Raw genomic sequence first — 22,545 nt, forward strand, 5'->3', positions numbered from 1 at the left:
GAGTTTAGTTCAGCTGTCTCTGTAGATTTCTCCATCACGATCTTGATATCTCACTTGTTCATGGTTTTGTTGTGTCACAGCCCATAGGCAACCCACAGCCAATTTGGAGAGAACAATCCTAGGTTAGGGAAGTTGTATTTGTGTTTGAGATGAGCTGTCACAGCCAGGCCACCGCTGCCCGTGATGCTAATCCTGGGATGTGAGTGTCTGAAGGCCAGGCACAGCTCACAGGGGAGGAGTCAGAGACCAGTCAGTGAGGCCACAGGCCCAGAGCAGTGAAGAGAAGGTGGGGTGGGAGACAAGAGGGCTGAGGAAGGGCCGCTGCCAGGGAGCTAAGCAAGGCGAACATACCAGAAGGACATACTGGAAGGCTGGATATCTGTACTGAGAGAGTACAGTATCCCAGAATGATGGGGTAGAAGCAGTTCATGCTGTTAAAATTATGGGATACTTAGGATATGAGTCTCACTGGTTTCGATTGGCTTACACACCTTTTCTTACATCATGAGAAATAATCTTCCGAACCTCCCTCGTGATGTGCCCATTTCACAGATGGGGGGTCAAAGTCTGTCAGAGCAAGACAGTGCCTTCCCTTCTGTAGATGGCACCTCTGGGCTCATCCCTGGTCTGGGGACCCTCTTGCCACTTTCCCATGTGTCTAAGCCAAACCTGAATGGCCCAGCTGAGCAGAGCTCAAGTCAAAGGAGGTGGTAGGGTCTTGGGGTGGCAGACAAGGCCCAGGGGACAATAAGCCGTTCCTTCCCTGGTGTTCCCAGACTCTGTCCTCTGTCTTAGCCTTCTGTGATTAAACAAGGTTCACCTGGGTTAGGCTGCTGTTATCCCCTCACACCGTGACAGTGAGCGTACACACTGTACACGTGGGAACTAAGGTGCCGAGAACTCACCTGAGCTGAGAGTATTCCAACACTGGCCTCTTGCTTCTGTTGGGGCCACTGAACACTGAGTGGTGGCGCAGGGAGGGGCCAGGCTCACAACCAAATGCCTCAGGCAGGGCTGCCTTATCAGCCCCACACTAGCACAAAGCTCTGGTCTTGAATGGGACAGTCCGTACCCAACTCCCTGTGACTGGCCAGGTGTGTTCTTTCCCTCACTACAGTTTCTCTCAGGGTGTCTGCTAGGGGAGAGAAAGCCTTGAGGGCCTGTCAGCCCTAGGGCCTTGTGAGCAGCGTGGAAGCATCTCTTCTCCTGCCTTGAACCGCCATTCTTACTGCCATGGTCCAGAAGGGACTGTAGTATATTGTAACAGGCTTTCTTATGGGCCACCGACCGACTCCCAAATCATGACACGGGGACTTAGTTATGAATGCTCGGCCTTATCTTATGTTTGTCCCACTAGCTCTTTTAACTTCATTTAACCTGTTTCTCTTCATCTATGTTTTGCCTCGGGCTTTTTTTTTAACCTTTCTTTCATTCTGTTTGTCCTGTTTTCACTACTTCCCCCATGTCCCGTGTCCAGCTGGCTGGCTCTAGGGCATTTCCCTCTTTCTCCCTCATTCTATCTCTTCCTCAGCCTAGATTTCTCCTCCTACGTATTCTTTCTGCCCACCAGCCCCTCCTAAACCTCTAATGCTTAGCTATTGGCTATTTAATAGACCAATCAAGTACCTTAGGCTGGCAAGGTGAACCAGCAACACATCTTTACATAATTAAACAAATGCAACATAAACAAATGTAACACACCTTTACATGGTTAAAGTAATAGTCTGCAGCGTAAACAAATGTAACACACCTTTACATGTTAAACAAATGCAGCGTAAACAAATGTAACCCACCATTATATAGTTAAATAGTCTGCAACGTAAACAAATGTAGCACACCTTTACATGGTTAAAGTAATAGTCTGCATCGTAAACAAATGTAACACACCTTTATATGTTAAACAAATGCAGTATAAACAAATATAACACAGCTTTACATTGTTAAACAAATGTAAGGTAAACAAATGTAACACACCTTTATATGGTTAAAGTAATATTCTACAACATAAACAAATGTAACACATCTTTGCCTAGTTAAAGTGATATTCCCCAACAGTGTATACTGTGGTACTCAGGAAGGAGGCCTGGAGATTTCACCTGCTTCCCTACCCTGCCCATCTCACTCTGATGTGACTTTATGGTTTCAGCCCTGGCTGTCAGGGGCCTGGGACACTGACTCCGGATTTTACACTCTGAGCGTGCTCTGATGCCTCCTTGGGTGTTTTTGTGAAGCCAGGGAACATTACAGCATAGTCCGTTCACAGAGGTGTCAGGCCACCCCTGCCAGCTGGCAAGTGTTCATTATATGCCTCCTATCTGCCAGGTACCTTTCTCGAAGCCAAGCCTATGACAGTGAGCAAAACCAATAATCTCTGAGCCATGGAGGATGTTCTCACAAACAATAATAGGATTGGCTGGCGACGGAAAAAAAAAAAGCTTGAGTTGGCCGACAGGGACAGAGATATGTGTCGGTGCCTGCAGGGTGGCTGGAGACAGCACCTTCACAGAGCCAATAACTGTCCCAAAATTTACATAGGAACAGAGTCCCCCGTGGAGCCATCAGGGCTCCACACAGTATCTGCAGGATCTGGGGCACTGCCCTGGGCTACTGTCCCCAGAGCAATGCCCGTCCCTGCCCTTCTCACTGCCTCCCCTGGGACTCTGAGTTCTCAGCCTGTTTGTGCCAAATGAGATGTTGGTTTTATGGGCCGCTGTGGTCTGTTTTCTTGTCCCTCACCCACAAGCTCATTTTCTTGGGTCTTATGGCTAAGTCACAGCTAGACTAACTTTAGCTTGCAGAGCCTAGGCCCAGAGGTCCCAAGTCCCATCTGCTGTGACCTGGGCTTGCAATAGAGTGTAGACAGTGACAACCAGCTTCTCTCCAGGCCTTCTTTTTTTTAATATTTATTTATTTATTATGTATACAATATTCTGTCTGTGTGTATGCCTGCAGGCCAGAAGAGGGCACCAGACCTCATTACAGATGGTTGTGAGCCACCATGTGGTTGCTGGGAATTGAACTCAGGACCTTTGGAAGAGCAGGCAATGCTCTTAACCTATGAGCCATCTCTCCAGCCCTCCAGGCCTTCTTGTACCTGGGGCTGCTCCATGGGGCTGTTCTGCACTTTCTTCCCCACCCAGGATCAGCCTGGAAATACGGCCTCTGAGCTCTGCAGACCCTCCCAGGCTATAGCAGTCCAGGAGCCTAGGTTGAGGCCAAACTGGCACCCAGGAATCTCACAGCCATCCTCAGCTGCCAGTTCCCATCCCCTGGGGAACTTCTAGCCACCACCCCGCCCACACTGCACCCTGGACCTGTCAATTCTAAATCAACCAGGGTGAGAGCCCTGTCCAGTCTGGAGAGGCCAGTGCTCTGCAGCATGCTGGGGCGGCTTGGAGGAGTTCACAGAGCCGTTCACAGCCAGAACCACAGCCAGTGAAATATCTCAGGCCCTTCAACTCTGAGATCTAATTGTTTATTACGTGTGTATATTTACTGGTGGGGGAGGAGGATGCTGTGCCATGGCACACCTGTGGAGGGCAGAGGTCAACTTTCAGGTGTCAGTTCTTTCCTTCTACTGTGTGGATCCCAGGGATCAAACTCAGGGTGGCAGCCTTGGCCCCAGTGTCTGTCCACAGAGCTGTCACCACCACACATCCCGTACAGTTCCTGTCACCAGGGTAGTCCATTTCTCAAAAGTGTTAAGGGACCTCCACCAGCTACAGGACTTTTTTCATTTGGTTGGTAGTTGTTTGTTTGTTTGTTTGTTTGTGTCTCACTATGTAACCTTGGCTGGCCCAGAGCTTGGTAGGTAGACCAGGCTGACCTCCAACTCCTAGAGATCCGCCTGCCTCTACCTCCCGAGTGTCGGGGCCACCACAAGGGGGCTTAGCTGTAAGACTGAAGGACAGTTTTCTCATCAATTTCTCGAAAGCACTTTTGTTGATACCAAGGACTGTCACCATAACTAGGGACCTAAGATAGCTTCTGGACATATGGTTGTCACTTACCTAATCTCCCAAGAGGCTGGTGGCCAGTGGAGAGGTTTCCCTTACCAGTCTCTGAAGGTCTCTGTGGTGAGCAGAGACTAAGAAAATGGTAGCTATAACTAGCCAAGCAGGGAGCCTCCCTTCAGCCTCACAGGCAGGGCTGGAAGGCAGGGGCCTGTACTTGTCTTCACAGCTGGGTGGCTCTGGGCAGTCACAGAACCCTTAGGGCTCTGCTTCATCCTGTGGAAATGAGAAGTGGAGGCCACCAGTCACCAGTGTCCCTCCAAAACCTCAAGCTTTGAGAATGGCAGGCTGTGTGAACTCGGGCCAAGAGGCCAGACTTAGATACCACTGAGGTCACTTCCAGCCTTGTCTGCCTGGGAACCAGAAATTGCAAAATCTAGGAGCCCAGGCTCAAATGTCCTCTCTCTCTCTCTCTCTCTCTCTCTCTCTCTCTCTCTCTCTCCCTCCCTCCCTCCCTCCTCTCCCTCTCTCCCTCCCTCCCTCCCTCCCTCCTCTCCCTCTCTCCCTCTCTCCCTTCCTCTCCCCCTCCCTCATTTCCTCTCTCCCTCTCTCCCTCCCTCCCTCCCTTTTTCCCCTTTTCCAATCCCGGTTTCTCTGTGTAGCTCCCTCTGTAGACCAGGCTGTCCTCAAACTCAAGAGATCCGCCTGTCTCTGTCTCCTGAGTGCTGGGATTAAAAGCGAGCACCACCACTGCCCAGCTTTAAGTAAATTAAGGCATTCATGCATGGTGAGACCCCACCGCTACCACCACACATACACAGAGCAAGCTGTTTATTCTTTGAGGCTCTTACTATCTCCATTTTACAGTCAGGGCTTGTGGCTTGGGAGGAATACCACCCCAAGGCCCCACAGGTGAGTCCAGGGTCCAAATCGAAGACACCAGTGTCACATCTGGCCTCTTTCTAGCACCTTCAGAAGCTCAGGCGTGCCGACATCAGTCTGTACTTCCACCTAATAATCTGGCTCAAGGAATCATGAGGTTTGTTTTCGTAAGAAAGCAAAGGACACATCTAAACCATGCTTCAATAGCTGCTTCATATTATTTTATTTACAGAAAGCTAGCCCATGCATAACCTTCCAGGCATCCCAGGGTTCTATTCTGGAACTTTCTTCTGCCCCATTCTATGAATCTGCGCTCTGCCCTCCCACCCCCACACGGAGCCTGAAAATTTTCATCTGAAAGGAGACAGCGCCCCCTTCTGGGAGCTGCAGAACTCCCAGGCAGACTTCTGGCAGGGCCAAGATGGACCACACCACCGGTGGGATAGATGTTACAAGAAGAGAAACCAGTTCAAACTGCTTTGTGCGTCCCAGGTGGAGCTCAAGACCAGACACCTCTGCTTCCGGGCCTCTCTCACCTGCCCCAGACCCTGTAGGTGCTGCCTGGAAGCTCCCGCGTGCTTGGGCATCCCAGAGGACAGAGCAGACAGCACAAGGGTTAACCGGCAACCCTCCACCTCCCTCCTCCTGCTTCTGGTCCACTAGCCTGTTGCTATGGGAACACTGCTAAAAATAAGATGGGCTCTTAAAATCCAGCCCATGCTTAGGAGTCAAAACAAACTAATTAAAGCAGCCTGGGCTAGAATGTGATGAAATCACACCGTTTCTCAGGGGTGGGGAGCTCAGGGCCCAGGGGTCCTGCCTTGACCTGCAGGGTTGGGGCTAGCTCTTCACCACCCACACCCCTCATTCACGATTCTCCCCGCCAAGCTATCTTATGACTATGACCCTCTCTAATAAAAGCTTCCTTGCCTCCTCGTTGTGAGAGCTGCCCCCTCATGGCCCTGCCGCAGGTAAATGCCCAGTTTGGCTTCCTGCCAAGGCTTCTACTCCATCCAGGGAAGCCAAGAAGATGGGTAAACAGAGGCCTGAGGCCACTTGAGCCAATCCTTGAGATGTCAAGATGGCCCACCATAGCTCTTGGTGGCCTTCGGCCCTAAGATCTTTGCTTAAAGGTCTCAAGATGGGTCCCTGGACTCTCTTGGGTTACTTTCTTTCCACACAGGCTCGGAATGTGGAGGGAGTGCCTGCGTGCGTCCCTCCTGGCCCGTCTGTCCTCAGACCCATCCTACCCAGGGTTCTTTGCTTTTTGTTTTCTAGGACCATCAAGGTGGAGGTTTACGACTGGGATCGTGATGGCAGGTAAGGGCAGGGGGCTGAGAGGTGCGGAGGAAGGTGAGCAGACAGACCTAGGGAGCTCTGGGGAAACCAAGCCAGGCCCCTCTGGGTACTCTGGGAATGAGTGGCCAGAATCCACACAGGAAGGCCTGCCATCCCGGTAGCTTAGCTCCGTGCAGATCCTGTGGGGCAGGGTACCTGAGAACCCTCCTTTCCCCCACGTGGCTGCTAGGAGCCAGCCCATGCCTGCACCGTCCTCACGTGAAGGATGAGGATGCTCTGAAGCGCTCGTGTTGTGAGACACTGAACATTCGTGTGTGCCTCCTTTCTCCGTGTGGCTAGGCGCTGAGGAAGGCCAGGCGGTAGACATGCGCTGGATGCCCAGAGATGTCCCACAGTCTAGCAAGGGTCACTGCAAACTTAGAGAGTAGACGTAGATCGAAGAGAATCACTGTAGGGACAGCGACAGCGGGGTGTTCTGAGGCACAGGAAGGACTAGGCAGTGCTTAAGGAGGGCTGGGTCTGGCCTGCAGGAGGGTGACTTCTGTTTGGGGATGGAGGGGTAAGTGTGGCTGGCAATTTCTAGACAGGACAAGCGCAGGAATCCAGAACCCTTGCTGTCTCCCACTTGTCTGTTGATCCAAATACGGACGTAGCCTGGCTTCTTGTGGCCACTCCGTGCTGGGGCACTCCCGAAGAGTGGTCACAGTTGGCGTCTCCCAGATCTGATATGGGCTCCGGGCGGGGGCTGTTCATATTAGAAAAGGTGCTGGTGCCCGCCCCCACCTTTCCCGTCCCTTCCAGCCAACAGGATCAGCTCCGCCACACTTCTAGCCCGATTGGCCTTGTTCCCTTATAGACATCCTCCATATATCTCCTTTTCCTGGGAACTAGGGACAGCCACCAGGGGCTACAGGGTCCTCCAGTTCACTTACCATCCCCAGAAGTCCGATAGTTGTGAGTCTGTGGTCAATACTGTGGGGCTGGGGGTGTAGCTCAGTGGTAGTGCCATCGCCTGGCATCTGCGAGACCCTGGGCGTCATCCTGTACTAAAACTAAATAAATACAGCTCTCAGGGCTGGCAGATGGCTCAGTGGGCAAAGGTACTCGCAGCACAAGCCTGACAGCCTGAGTTTAATCCAGGATCCAGGAAACCCACATAAAGGCAGAGAGAACTAGGTCCACAAAGTTGCCCTTTGACCTCCATATTCACTTGTGGTTCAAGCACACACACACACATACACATGACCAGTAGAATTAAACAACCTCCCCCCAAACTAAAGTGTATATATCTATGATGGTGTCATAATGAAATCCACTACTTGGTATAACTTAAAAAGTCAAAACAAACAAAAACTACTGTGGGCTCACAGCAGGGACAAGGGTGCACCAGCCGGAGGACGCCCCAGCTAGAGTGCTAAGTGCTGCATTCTAGCAAGGACTCAGGGCTGGGGGGAGGGCTGTTTGTGGAAGGTCTTGATGTGTTTAATATAAACACACTCTGGAAAAGACCCCTGCCATCTGGCTGAATGTAACGTTAGCGGGACGGCCGAGTAGAGTGTGTAGCTCAGAGGCAGAGCCCTGACCTAATGTGTTCAAGACCCAGGGTTCCATCCCAGCGCCTGAGGAAAGTTGGGAAAGATTCAACTGTGGCTTCCTGCAGGAGTCTGAGGTGGGAGGATTGAAGCTTGAGACCAACCTGGGCAATACAATGGGGAGATATCACCAAATGAATAAAATAATAAGACAATGGTCATTAGGTACACAGAGTGGCCATCCCTGTCACCCCAGCACTCTGGAAGTAGAGACAGAGGGATCAGGAGTTCAAGGTCATCCTTGGCTACACAACCAAACTGGGATACACAAGACCACGTCTCCAAAAGCCCAAAATTGAAATAAATAAAAACAATAAATTTCTTTTATATAATAAAGGTATGGCCCAGCGGCCACACCTTTAATGCCAGTACTCAGGAGGCATTGGCAGGTGGAACTCTAGGAGTTCTAGGCTAGCCTGGTCTACATTAGAAAGTTTCGGGCCAGCCAGAACTCCATAGCGAGGCTGTGTTAATGGAAACCTGTCTCAGCGGGGAGGAGGTAATGAATGCCTTTAATCTGTCATCTGAATTTGACAATTGTTAAATTTCACTGTTTGCCTTATCTATATTTTACTAATGTAATTTAAAGGAAATTCCATCGTGGCTTTACCCCTAAATATTTTATTAGACATGTCTAAAAAATAAGCACATTTCCCCCACGTAACTCTGAATGCCATTATCCCACCTGACATATTGAGCGGTAATGCATGATGACTGCCATCCAACGTTCACTCCGCAGTGACTGTCCCCAAATGCCCTTTCTTGCTAACTGTTTAAGTAAGAACCCAAGCAATCCTGCATCTCCTTCCTCCAGGCTCCTGTCTTCTGCCAAGTGGCTCTCTTGGTCCGTGAGTAACAGAGAGTTCCCTTCCCACACTGGGCTCTCTGTGGCTTGGATTGGAGGCCCTGGCAGAATGGGGGCAGGGGCAGGCTGTGGGAGAGGCCAGGATGAGTTAAGGCTTTCGTAGCCTGGGCCTCCAGGCTCAGCAGCCTCTTCCCTTGCAGCCACGACTTCATTGGGGAGTTCACCACCAGCTACCGAGAGCTGGCGCGGGGCCAGAGTCAGTTCAACATCTACGAGGTGAGCTGCACCAGGGTGGGGTCTCCTCTCATAGGGGGTCCGGGTTATGAAAGCAAGGACATGGGAGCTCTGAGCTGGGGACTTCCATGTTGCCTCACAAGGTGAATTTCATGTTCCCATTCCAAAGAGCCCTCCAGACACACAACCCATACACCACACACACACCTTCTATTTCACAGAGCCCCCCAGACACACACCCGTACACCACACATACTCCACACAAAGCTAACGTCTCTGACTTCCAAGTCCTTGAGCTACACGGCCCCCTACAGAACACTCCTCACCAGGGAGGGGACAGTAAGGAAGTCTGTGTAGAGTTGGCTGTCCTGGAACTCGCTCTGTAGACCAGCTGACCTCCAACTCACAGAGATCCGTCTGCCTCTGCCTCCTTAGTGCTGGGATTAAAGGCGTGCACCGCCACCTGACTGGCTGTGAGATTTTAAGCAAAATGAGAATCGGAAGCATAGATAGTAAAAACGAGCATGGGCTCATTCCTGCAGTCAGTCACTGATCATTGCTTCCTTGCCACCAAGGAGATCCGAGCTGCCACATGGGAAGCAGCCTTGCCATCTCTGGATGGAAAAGCCAGCCTGAGAAAAACAATCAGCTTCTGCAGCCCCAGAGGCAGCTTTGAACCCCAGGGGGTGTGTGTTGCTAGGAGGCTAAGTGAGCTCAGGAAGGCCTTGCTAGAGTCAAGACTGTGAAAGAAAGCTCTCAGCAGTCAGCACCTCATGTCCAACCCTGAAGCCACCTTGGAGGGACGCACTGCTAGGCCAGCGGTGTGCGGGCACCTCCCTGGATCCAGCCCCTGCTAAGGGCTGACTCACCAGCCAGGCCTCCTCCCGCCAGCGAGAGAGGCCTCAAGTCTCCAAGCCCTCAGGGTCATCACCAACATTACCTTCTTCCTCCTGAACTTGCCAACCTCAGTCCGCCACCATCCTCTCCACAGTGTGGGCTTTGCTATACTTTTGTGGCTTCTTACATTCTTCTCAGTGACCAGAATGCTCTGGGCGTGGCCCACAGGCAAGGTGCCCTGCAGCCCTGTGCTGCCCTGAAATGAGCTTCCGTCCACATCCCCACTCTCTAACGTGCCAGCTTTAAAGTCACAGCAGATCTCCGTGCGGAGCTGGCGTGCTGCAAGGTAACTGACCCTGCTGCTGCGGCCTCCAGCCTGTCTGAATAGCCAGGCCTTCACCACAGCTGAGCCCCACTGGCCTGTAGAAGGAAAGTGTGCTCCTGTGGAGACAGGCTCCATGCCTGTCCAAGCTGTGAGCTGCCTTGCTTCCGGCTGTCAGTCACTTCTGCCCTCTGAGGCTGTTGTCCTTCATATAACCTCATTTTTGTAGCTGTCCCCCAAGGACCCCCCCTCTGCCACAATATCTATAGTTCCTGGAGACCTTCTCAAGTGCTCCCTCCAGGAAGTCATCTCCACCTTTGTAAGTCTCTACCCACACACCGCCCCTCCCCATGGTGTGCCTGGGCCCCTTCCAAGACCACGAGGTCCTCAGAAGTGGGGGGTCTTTAATTCTGCACTCCCAGTAGCCTGGTGCACAGGCAAGCTGATTTCAAAACGGGAAAAGTAGCCTGTTGGAGTGGACCAGTTCCTGATAGTGTCCCTAGGGGGCGCTCTGTCCCTGTGTGGAGCCTGGCAGTCACTTGTGGCTAGAGAGGAGGTTCTGGGGAATCCCAGGAGCCCTCAGAGCAGACAGGGGCCAACTCATTATCCATTCAGACCTGACGCCAACTGTTGCTTTAACGTAAACGAGACGCGTCAGAGAACAGAAATGTGACTACGTGTTCATTTAAAGGTAATGCAGAAGGCTTCAAAGACATGTGTCAGACATGGTGGTGCGTCTCTGTGTGGTCCCACCACTCAGGAAGCTAAGGCAGGAGGAGCGTGAGTTCAAGGCTAGCCTGGGCAACATGGTGAGACCCTGTCTCAAAAACAGAAAGCAAAATAAAGTAAAACAAAGGGGTAATATAAAGAAATCCACGCCCCAAAGTCCCGTTACACACTCCTTCCCCTCTGCTGAAGGGAAACCGCGGAACACATTTGGTTCCAGTTGGTCAGACGCTGTAGTTGCAGGTGTAGAGGCCGCAACTGTCTGGGCAGCTGGGACCCTATGGTGCAGTAGGAGAGGATTGCTCCGTGGCTAGAGAGGCACTTCCCGGTGATTCAGCTTCTCAGACTGGACCTCAGTCCCACCTGCCAGCCCTGCCGTTTGAGCCTGTCACTCATTCACCAGATGACAGCCCTGTGTGTATGCATCGCTAGCCTTGACACAGATTTATAATCCCGTGTCTACCCAGGTGGCTGTGTGACCTTGAGCCAATCACCCGCTATCTCTGTGGGTATCAGTCCCAGTTAGGCCAAGCACACTGCAGTCAAAGGATTCGGCCGGTAGTGGCACACACCTTCAATCCCAGCACTGTAGGGCAGAGGCAGGCTGATCTCTGTGAGTTCAAGGCTAGCCTGGTCTACGGAGCGAGTTCCAGGACAGGTTCCAAAGGCAGAGAAACCCTGACTCAGAAAAAAATCAAAAAACAAACAAAGAGACATATTGAAGGCCCCCAACCAAAGGAGGCATGAGCCATGCAGCTGAGGGGCATGAGTTCAGGAGAAGCCAACAGGTGACGGTGTGGGTGGGAGCTGCCCTGCCCTGTTGATGAGAAGAAACCAGAGAAAGCCCAAACTTCCCCTGTTGTGCATGGAGTCAGAGAGTGCCACGTGGCTCACCAGGACAAGGTGGCCCTCCTCCTGGCCCCAGGGGTTCTCCAGCATTGGTCATGGGTCATGGCTGAGGGGCAGCATCCTGACCTTCCACTCTCTCCCCAAGTGGTGACAACATCTACAGACTTTACCAAATGTCAAGGGTGTTACTAGGTGTCACTAGTGTAGAGCGGAGTCATCCCAAGTCATTACTGAGCCTACCGCGTGGGGAGGAGGGGGCCGCCACGGGAGGAGGAGCAGATCTTGTTTGGAAGTGTCCTACTGTGGGTCAGGGTGGCAGCCCAGAGCCAGGCTCAGAGCTCGGAATATTCCTGAGTGGGAGACCCAAGGAGAAAGGGGAAGGCAAGGCTGAGGCATGACAGGTGTGTGGGGTGACAGCAGCTCAGCCGGGCGCAGGCAGGCGTGGGCAGAGCTGTCTTGCAACACGCAGCTGCTCTGGGCGGGTTTGAGGGCCTTGGAAGACAAAGGCTAAAGAAACTGGCCCAGTGTGTTGAATCCTGGGACACAGGGTTAGCGACAACTCCCAGCTTCCAGCATCCCACAAGGCCTGGCAAAGCCCTTCCAGCTGCAGTCACACCCGGTACCCTGCTGGGCTGGTGCCCAAGTCACACCCAGGGCTGGTGGGAGCCCTGAACCTTCCCTGACTTAACTTTCCCCTATAGGTGATAAACCCCAAAAAGAAAATGAAGAAAAAGAAATACGTGAATTCTGGCACGGTGAGTAGCCCCCCACTTCGCCCCCCCACTCCCCCCATCCCATCCCAATCGCGGTGGGCAGCAGCACTCAGGGGTCTGTCCCAGGTGAGTGGGTATCAGGGAGCCATCAGCCTGAGGGGGGGTCTCTGCAGAAGGAAAAGCTGATGTGCTTGTGGGGAATCCCCAGGCACTGGGCTCTGTGAATGGCCGATACTGAATATACTGGCATCTGTGTGGAGAGGAGCCCAGGCTGCAGGCTGGGAAGTGACTCAGCCAGGTTACACAGCCAGGAGTCAGGTGTGAGTGAGCACCTCTTTTCATTCGCATCTGCGTGGGCAGCAGGCCCTGCCCCTGCTCAACTGTTACCACCAGGGTCAGCGCTGGTCCTTGGCTTGTGGGGGCTACTCAGCCGGACATTCCCACATTTATTCAGCCACTGTGCACTGGGCTCTCAGCAGTGCCGTGGGGACAAGTGACACAGCCAGGGAGTGGCAGAGCCCCCAAGACAAAGGGTTAATCCACAAAGGATTGCAGTCAATGTAGGGGAAGTGATATCAAATAGAGCAGATATTGAGAATGCCGAAGAAAGCGGCTCGGCCTTCAAGAACATAGCACACCCAAAGGCCCTGAGGCTGAGCCCTAGCGCTGTTCTAGAACAAGTCAGTCTTATTTGTCTTTGGTGTGGGTTCCACCTTGACTGCAGGGGATCTAGCGGGGGGGGGGGGTTGTGAGGGATGAAGTACACTGTAGGCTGTTTCTAGTTGACTGGGAGCCACCTGGGAGGAGGCCGGTGGCTCTCAGGTGTTTCACACCCTGCTCCCCTGGGTGGGGCTCTCTGGGGCCACGGCACATAGACCTTCTGTCTCGTTCTTCAGGTTGGGGAACATCAGCTTGGTCACAGCTGGCCTAACCAAGTTGAGGGGCTGGAACAGTAACCAGATCCTCACCAACAGGGGCTCTAATCAGATCCACACCAACAGGGGCTCCTTGGTTTCGGGGCCCCCTCCTTTCAGGTCACCTCACTCTCCCTCCTCTCCGTGACCCAGACAGACCTCTTTGTGACAGGCTGCCTATAGGGACAAGACCATTGCCAAAGTCTCTGAGGGACAGGAGGCAGGAGGCTTCCACCAGGAGAGGGGGTCCTGGGGACTGGGCACCTGTAGGGAAAAGCCGGGTTGCTTGCTCGCTGGGTCTTGGAGCAGAGGGGTTGAGGGTGAATTACACCCCAGAAGTGTGCAAGGCCGGAGAAGAGAACAGAGACAGGATGGTGACAGAGAGTGGCACAGCCAGAGACAAGCACAGGCGGCTGGGCCTACATCAGGAAGACCCCGCAGCCCTCCACATTTCAGGCCAGGGCTCTGCCGGGTTTTCCCAGGGCGCCCTTGGAGGATGGCCGGGCCCTTCACTTGGGCCCTGTACTTCAGCAGTAGAGTTGGCATCGCCGTGAAGCGTGGTTCTAAAGCCCACCAAACTCCAGCACTCAGGAGGTGGAGGCAGGAGGAACAGGAGTTCAAGATCATCCTGGGCTACATAGCCAGTTTGAAGGCAGCCTGGGCTATAGGAGACCCTGTCTCAGTAAGAAAGTCACAGACGTTCTGGATTCAGATAGGTTCATATCCTTACTGTGCCACATCCTGGCAGCATCCGTGGAACCTCAATTTCCTGGGCTGTAAAATGGGGATGAGAGTCCTTTCTGGGGTTACCACAGGCACAACATGGGGTGACATGGGTGAACCCAGCACCCGTCTGTGAGATCCTGACCATCGGGGCTCTTCGCTAACCACACCCTGACCATCCGGGGCTCTTCGCTAACCACGCCCTCTTTCTTTCCCAGGTCACACTGCTTTCCTTCGCGGTAGAGTCAGAGAGCACCTTCCTGGACTACATCAAAGGAGGGTGAGAGAAATGGGGCCCAGCCTCCCCAGCCCCAGGAGAGGGCAGGGCTCCATACCATGTAACCACAGCACACACCATGAGGTTCCAACCGAGCCTGACACTGGGTGTAGGCAGACTCTGCTGAGAACCCTGTCAACTACTGGATTCTGAGGCAGGGGTCAGATCCCTGAGTAGAGGTAGGAGGGGCTAAGGGTGGTGGAGACTCCATGACAAAGAGAGCCAAGGTGTGGGAGGTAGAAAGCTCTCTGGGCAGGGCATCAGGGGCCGCAGGCTCTGTCCCGTTTGCCTTGGCTTTCCTGAGTTACTATGGTGAGTCACGTTCTCTCTGTGGATATCAGGGCTGTCCTCAGCTCAGGGCTTGCGATAGGTGAAAGTTGAGGTGCCTTCCAGCACTGGGCTCCTGATGGGTGTGGTACAGGGACCTGTAAGAACAGTGAGATTAGGGGACAGTCCCAGGGCCAGAAGGTGCCCAACAGCCAGCCGAAAGAGCAGAAGGAACTGTAGGGGGTGACCTCCAGGCCAACACGGCAGAACAGCCAGGAGGCCTCAGCTGACAGCTTGCTAGACATGGCCTGATTCCAAGGAGGGGCCTCCCTGGCACACTCCCTGCAGGCAGCTGCCAGGTCAGGGTGTGGGCAGCTGAGAGCCCACAGGTGCAGGCAAGCGATGACTGCACCTGCCTGAGAAGGAGACAAGCAGGGCAGCTACCCAGGGCGCATCCCAGCCTGGCAGGCACCAGCTGCCCTGTCTCCAGGGCACACAGAGACAGCTGTCCTGGGACATCGCTGGCTTTCCCATGACACGGCTCCTTCATCTCTTGAACTTGCAGCCTCAAGGTTACGAGCCCTACAGAGAGCACACACGCACCCTCCCTCTGGGCTCCCAGAGGCCTCCTCTAGTCCCTCACTGCATAGATACACCCCCTGTCTTGGCAGCCTTCCCCATCATTGATTCCTTGGCAGAACTGGGGTGCAGCTCAGTGGTACAGCACTTTCCTTGCATGCAAAAAGAAAAAAAAAATCTGCAAACCAAAAATTCTCCCTTTATTCCATTAAGCATTAAGCCTCCAGCCCTCATATTTCTCTGCACCTGGAAATTTTGAAACAAGCGTCATTTTGTTCGCCCTCTCATTTGCATAGCACTCCTAATTTACATAGAGGGTGGGGCGAAGACCTTATCTCCATTTCGCACCCACCTGCAAGGTGGCCTGGCTCCTTTTGTTCCTGGCTAATTACTAATCCTCGCCACCTCTGTTGTTCCCATGGGGCTAACTACAGATGGAAGCTGAAGAGGGTAGGGGGGCTGCTGGAGCACCGTGCAGGTCAGACCCCTAGAAAGAACTCTCTGGAGGGTCTGAGCCAAACAACTGACTCTGGGCTGTGGAAGCATAGAGAGCATGTCCAAGCAGGAGACTGACAGAGGGGTCCCTCTGGGGACCCTGGCTTCCCTTCCCTGCCTGCAGAGCCAGGGAGTAAGAATGATGGTGTCCCTGTCCATGATGAGGCCAGGAGGCAGGAGCAACTTTGCTGCCCTCTTTCTTTCTCTCTTCCTTTCCTTCTTTTTTTTTTTTTTTTGTTTTTGTTTTTGTTTTGTTTTGTTTTTCAAGACAGAGTTTCTCTGTGTAACAGCTCTGGCTGTCCTGGAACTTGTTTTGTAGACCAGGCTGTCCTCGAACTCACAGAGATCTGCCTGCTGCCTCCCAAGTGCTGGGATTAAAGGCGTGCGCCACCGTTACTTTCTGATTGCTTCCTTCCTTCCCCCATGTTTTCAGGACTTTGAATAAAAGAATAGTTAAAGGACAGCACCAGCCTTTCCCCTCATCCTGTTTTTTGGAAGACACAGTCCAGTAGTGTTTCTCAGCTGTGGTCCAGCAAGGCAGAGCCATCCTCCCAAGGATGTCCCCTGAATCAGGGCTTTTGCTCTCCAGGTGTCTCCCTTCCTCCAACAGAGATGCTGTTATTCCACATGGAGAGATACCATCAAACAGTCTATTGCTATAGCAAGGAGTCCCCAGCCACAGGCTTCAAACAATTATCTGGCAGAACTGAGTGTGGCCGTGATATAAACAGCCATTCAGGGGCCCAGGCTCTTGCTCTCTTGTGGCTCTTCTCTTAAAGTCCAGGGGAGACTCTGCCTCCAGCTAGCAGAATGATGGGACTCCCTCTGCCTATAAAACTTGGCTTGTCTCCTGCTGGCCAGGTGCTTACTCTTTCCCAAGGGACAAAGAGTTCATGGACAGCAGCTTGACTCTGATCAGGTGGTAAGAGAGCTTGGATTTCTAATAGGGACCTTCTCCTAAGTGCAGTTGAAATAGGACTCCTGTTACATCCTCTATGTCCCCAAGCAAGGTACCTTCCCCCATGTGACCCCAGAATTTTTGTTAAGCAGATTCTGAGGGCCCCAGTTGAATCACCACAGAGAGAGGGCCCTGGAATCCTCTCCCTCTGATTTACAGCCATGTGAGAATCACAAGATGAGGCTCCACCCAGGTGCACACCACCATCTGTCCATCAGTCTTACTCTGTCCACATCTGGCCTGGATTCCACAGCAGCCAGCCGTGAAACCTCCAGGCTAACTTCACTATGAAAATTTTCAACACATGCTGTAGCGTTGAGAAGGGAGCCTCAGGAGCCTCCCAGACTCTGATTGACCTTGCCCAGAGAGTCGGAGTCTAGTCTCCTTACCCACTTGTGATGAAGTAGATCCCAGCCCTCATCCCTCCCTAAGTCCTGCAGAAGGTAGCTCTAGAACACAGGACTTTCCCTTCATAAAATACACAGGGTTTAAAGTGATGGCTCAGTGGTTAGGAGTACTTCCTGCCCACAGGAAGTGACTCCTAGCAGACTGTGACTCCTGCTCAAGGGGATCTGGCGCCCTCTTCTGGTCTCTTCCAGCACCTGCACTCAAGTGCACATGCACACACACAGACACATAATTTAAAAAAAAAGTTTAAACTTAATAGCCATATTGTGTGATTACAAAATGAACCACAGTCCATAATAATACTCCAAACACTGAAAAATTCACAGTTCCTTAATACCAGAGGCTAGGCAGTTTCAAGTGGTTGTCTTGAAACTTTTTTAAATTGGTTGATTGCAAAGTCCAGTCAAAATTCAAATACTGATTAATGTATTTCTCTCTTAATAATGTTTTCACTTTGTGGGATCTAGAGGGAACCAGAGATTCCTAAGTTCTCAACTGTGATTCTTACAGCAATGCTATACAGTTTTTCATAGACTCTGGCTGTATCTCCTATGATGTTATTTAACAGCACACACACATACACACACACACACACACACACCACACCGTCTCCTATATTCTATGAGAACTTAGAGACTTGCTGTGGTGGCACATGCCTCTAATCCAAGCACTTGGAAGGTAAAAGACAGGAGGGTTTCTGTGAGTTCAAGACCAGCCTGGTCACATACCAAGTTCCAGGCTATCCAGGGCTGCCTAGTGAAACCCCATCTCAAAAACTAAGCAAACAAACCAAACACAACAAAACAAAAACAGAAAAAAAAATCTAGCAGAAAGCTGTGGAAGCTCAGCCAGGTTTGGGGTTGGGTTTTTGGCCGGACAGTATTGTGGGTGTCATTGTCTTCCTTCTAGAGATACGTAGTGTATGTTTTGACTTCTCGTTTGTTATGTTTTAACCATTAATCTGGCTCTGGATTTTAAGCAGGAACCCAGGAGCCCTGGCCTCACTTACTCACTCGCTTGGGCACAGGTTCAGTGAGGAAGGGACGGCGGCCATAGAACCATGCATGCCCACACAGCGTAACCAGCCCCTTTGTGTTCTGGAGAGCTCCTCCCAATGCTCACAGAGGCCTCACAGAGGGGCATGGCTGTTGCAACTGTCCCAGCCTCCCAGAGATTATGCTTCTCTAAGTGGCTTCTCTAAGGCCACATGCCTGACAAACATGGGTACCCAGTAGTTTTTACTGCCTTGCCCAGCGCTGCCCACGGCCCATCCTCCCCAGGTGACCCCAGGTCTTCTCCTCTTTAGGACACAGATCAATTTCACCGTGGCTATTGACTTCACCGCCTCCAATGGTGAGTGGGGCAGGAGTTGGGGGTGGGCTTTTCTGTGCTGTGGTAGACAATTCAGCTATGAGCCAGGCCCCTCATACTTCCTTCTCTTCCCATTGGGTGACACTATTCCTTGGGAGATGTAAGCAAAAATCTACTCCCCCAGATAGGGAACCAATAACAGATCAACATACAAATATTACCAAAGTCCAATGTGAGTTTGCTGGCTTACAGGAGTATGGCTCAGGAGTTACTACACACAGGCTAATGAGAGCCATCTCGGTGTGGGTGACAGCCCAGGAAAGCTAGGACCCTGCACAGCTTGCAGACAGTTTAACAGGGACTTCCTGTACCTTGTGATCTGTTTACTTCCTGAGTCTTATGGAACATCAGAGATGAAATGCTTCAATTCGAGGAAACTGCCCACCAGAGAAGGCGTCTGTGTCCAGACAACCAAAGCTAGAATGAAGAGGGTGGTGCAAGCCTTTCATCCCAGCACTTGGGAGGCAGAGGCAGGTGACTAGGATGGGGCAGCTCCCCTGATTTCCAGAAGTATCTGTAGTGAGGAGACTGAAGGGTTCAGATCACGCAGCTGGTAGGCTGTCTAGACTCTGGTCATGCCTCGGGGCCGTCAGTAACGAGTGGATCAGTGAAATCTGAACGCTTGAGGTGACAGGGGCAATGGGGACGTCATGACAGGAGAGGGAAAGGGAACTCGGGTAAGCGGGCACTACTAGAGGAGGGCCACACTGGTCGGTGGCCATAGAGACAAGGAGGTGAGCCTCATGAATGATCAGGAGAGAAACACACTGCCAGGGCCGTGCAAGGAAGCGTGGAGAGGCCGCGACTGGAGCTCAGACTGGGAGGAGGATGGGAGGCCAGATCCATGGGGATCCTGTGGCTTGGTGGGCCCTGGGTTGGTCTGGGTGGGATGAGGGCTCAGGGTCCTTCAAGCAGATGGTCTGGCCTTGGAGTCAGGATGGGCAGGCCAGTGTGTAGTGTGGCCTGTAGGTAAGGGCAGGGCAGGGGCAAGCAGGCATGGGGTGGGCATGAGGAGGCTTCTGCTGCCCTGTGCACTAGACAGTGATGGTCTTGAGGAAGAAGTGGGATTCTGAATGTGTTCCAAGGATTTGGCAGTCACTCCTGAACCAGGATGGCGTGGAGGGCGTGACGAAGAAGGTTCAAGGATGAACAGTGGTGCTCGTGGACACACCCTGCCCAGTCTGGCAGATGTTCCTACATCTTGTGTTGCAGGGAACCCCTCGCAGTCCACGTCCCTGCACTATATGAGCCCCTACCAGCTGAACGCCTACGCGCTGGCGCTGACCGCCGTCGGGGAGATCATCCAGCATTACGACAGCGACAAGATGTTCCCTGCCCTGGGCTTCGGGGCCAAGCTGCCCCCTGACGGCAGGGTGTCACATGAGTTCCCACTGGTAGGAGGTGCCAGGCTGGGAACGAGCAGTAGGGGACCGGGAGTTTCTAATTCTTGACCTTGGCCTAAATATTTGCAGAGTAAACTCCGTAGGCATGGCCACCTACTTGGGCTGGGGTCTGAGCTAAAGGCAACTATGCCCTGCCTCTGCCTGCTTCCCTCTCCCTGAACCCAGCCCTGTCTTCCCCCTGTCTCCCATCCCACCCATCATCCCCCACTTCCCCCCTCCGCGCCTATCCCTGTCTCTGTCTCCTGCCTTCCTGGCCCAGCCCTGCCTCTGCCTCCCCCTGGCTTCCTGGGCCCTGCCTCTGCCTCCACCCTGGCCAGCCCTGCCTTGCCACCTTCCTGCCTACTTGAGCTCAGCTGGCTCCTTTCTGTCCCAGAACGGCAACCAGGAGAACCCCTCGTGCTGTGGCATCGACGGCATCCTGGAGGCTTACCACAGCAGCCTGCGCACGGTGCAGCTCTATGGCCCCACAAACTTCGCCCCTGTAGTCACCCACGTAGCCAGGTGAGCCCCAGGAAGCATTGCTGGAGGGCATAATGGAGCATCCTGTGCCTCCTGCTCACCATTCCTCAAGGGGCCCAGGGGGATGTCCTTCGACCTCCTTAGGAAAGTGTTTGGGAGCCGTGTTCAGGAGGCCTGGGCCAGAGGCGCCAGGACAGACCTCTGTGTCCCTATCCCCACCCCCACAGGAATGCTGCCACCGTGCAGGATGGCTCCCAGTATTCTGTTCTGCTCATCATCACTGATGGCGTCATCTCCGACATGGCGCAGACGAAGGAGGCCATCGTCAACGTGAGTGGAGGATGGGGGTGTCACTTGCTCTCTCTCACATACACACACACCCCACACGGTTTCAGGGGACTGAAGCATCTTGTTCCACTCCTAGGAGAACCTGGTGGGGGTGCCTCATTTAAAGAAACACTAGGGGATTCTTTCCCTGCCCCCACAATGTTTCCCTAAAGCCCCCCCCCCCCCCACACTTTTGAATTTCCTTATTCCTCTAGTTGCTGGCCAGAGTCTGGCAGGACTATGAGACAGTGCTAGAACAGGGGTTTGGGAGATTAAAGAAACTCTGGGTCCATGAGAGGCCGGACCTTTGAGCCACACAGTTGGCCCTGTTCTCTGGGGGCCCATGGCTCCCTCAGCCACCCACCCTAGGCCCCAGCTTGCCTGTCATGTAGAGGAGGTAGGGGGTCCCAGCATGAGGAAAGCCTCTCCCCAACTCTGTTCTATGATTTCCATATAAAAGTGGCTCCAGCCACTGCTGCCCTGGTCCCTGAGGAGGTGGAGCCCCATGAGAGGAGGTGGCTCAGAGTCAGGCAGACCCAGCTCTCCTGAAAGGCTCTCCTCTTGCCCTTGATCTGCCTCTTCTATCCCTGTCCTGTCCTTTTCCTTGGGGTGCCCTACCCTTCATTATCCATTCCTGCCCCATGCTCTGCCCTCTCTTCGTTTGGCCCACCTTTCTATCCCTCACCTAGGACTTTTCCCCTCTCCTGTCTTCTCCCAGGCTGCCAAACTCCCTATGTCTATCATCATTGTTGGCGTGGGCCAGGCTGAATTCGATGGTGAGTCCCGTGTCCCCTTTCCAGACATCTCTTCCTACAGAACTCCATGGCATCCTATCCCCCCCATCAAGAGCTCGTGTCTGGATGGGTTTGTGTGTCCCGAGAGGGTGTGTCCATCCTCACGCGCATGCCTCAGCGTCATCACCGGAGCCTACCACTCCTCCAGGCAAGGAGCCTGGGCGAGGGGAGCAGGGCCCTAGCTGCACGTCGGTCTGTCTCTGCCTGTTTCCTCGTCTCTGGTGTAAGGGCAAGGGCCCTAGACTGGCCTGGGATTGGAGGGCAGGTCTTGCCAGATGTACTCTGTCATGCGCGCGCGCGCGCACACACACACACACACACACACACACATCCCTTGCTTGTCCCTACAGCCATGGTGGAGCTGGACGGTGATGACGTGCGGATCTCCTCCCGGGGGAAACTGGCTGAACGGGACATTGTCCAGGTGAAACAGGCCCTGCTTACTGTAGTGCATCAAATAGGAAGGCCTCTAGCCAGTCCAGCCTCAGCGCCCCTTTGCAGAGTCCCCAAGGACAGACCCTGGAATCCCTTCCTCAGCCAGGGTCCCTCCCTGCCCTGCCCTGTGTGAAGCTGCCTTCTAACCCGAATGATGCCCCCACAGAATCAAAGCCCTGCAAAAGGGCTCCGTGCTCATGCATTTTCAATAGTCTGTGTGATGCGGCCTTCCAGCGGCATGGAGACCCCTTGAAGATGGAGGAGGAGGGCAGGAAGGAGCCAGAGGGGGACAACACTGAGGGGATAGTGGGTTAGGTGTGGGCTTAGAGGAGAAAGGGTCCTAGAAGACAGAAGGGGTCCCTCTAGAGAGGAAAGGAAGCCAGGATCAAGCTTTCCCGGCATCCCTTGAGCCTCTGTGCTCATCACCAGAGTCTCAGATAAAGGGACTGAGTCAGTGTTAGAACCTATCATGAGCGGGGATGAGTGTCTCTGCATAGAACCCTTAGACAGCCCTTGGTGAAACCCATGAAGCGGGGGTTGGATACAGTGAGTCCTCTGGAAGGAGACCCAGATACCCATCCTGACCCCACTTTCCTGCCTGTCAGTTCGTGCCCTTCCGGGACTACGTGGACCGTACCGGCAACCACGTGTTGAGCATGGCCCGCCTGGCCCGAGATGTGCTGGCCGAGATTCCCGACCAGCTGGTGTCCTACATGAAGGCACAGGGCATCCGCCCACGCCCACCACCTGCCGCACCTGCTCAGTCGCCTCCACAGTCCCCAGCCCACTCACCCCCTGAGTCCCCCCTCCACACACATATCTGAAACTCGCAGGGCCAGGGGCCTGGAGGCTGAGACCTCACTTTCCTTGTGGTCGCCTTCCCAGACTCTTCTTGGAGGGCTGGCAGGAGATGGGGTGTCCAT

General features: G+C 53.4%; 1 protein-coding gene across 2 annotated transcripts in view; it reads left to right on the forward strand.

Annotated features, from left to right (window-relative positions):
* The window catches only part of Cpne5 (copine 5), an 82,640-nt gene extending 60,194 nt beyond the window's left edge, over nt 1–22,446 (forward strand). For both annotated transcript variants that reach the window (XM_038342913.1, XM_038342914.1), the window contains 11 exons: nt 6,114–6,155; nt 8,732–8,807; nt 12,201–12,254; nt 14,068–14,129; nt 18,140–18,186; nt 19,417–19,598; nt 19,981–20,108; nt 20,294–20,396; nt 21,112–21,169; nt 21,538–21,611; nt 22,228–22,446. In XM_038342913.1, coding sequence (XP_038198841.1) covers nt 6,114–6,155; nt 8,732–8,807; nt 12,201–12,254; nt 14,068–14,129; nt 18,140–18,186; nt 19,417–19,598; nt 19,981–20,108; nt 20,294–20,396; nt 21,112–21,169; nt 21,538–21,611; nt 22,228–22,446 — 1,045 coding nt within the window. The remainder of the gene's footprint in view (nt 1–6,113; nt 6,156–8,731; nt 8,808–12,200; nt 12,255–14,067; nt 14,130–18,139; nt 18,187–19,416; nt 19,599–19,980; nt 20,109–20,293; nt 20,397–21,111; nt 21,170–21,537; nt 21,612–22,227) is intronic.
* Nucleotides 22,447–22,545: the final 99 nt, after the last annotated feature.

Source organism: Arvicola amphibius, chromosome 9, assembly GCF_903992535.2.
Source record: "Arvicola amphibius chromosome 9, mArvAmp1.2, whole genome shotgun sequence".
Taxonomy (NCBI): Eukaryota; Metazoa; Chordata; class Mammalia; order Rodentia; family Cricetidae; genus Arvicola; species Arvicola amphibius.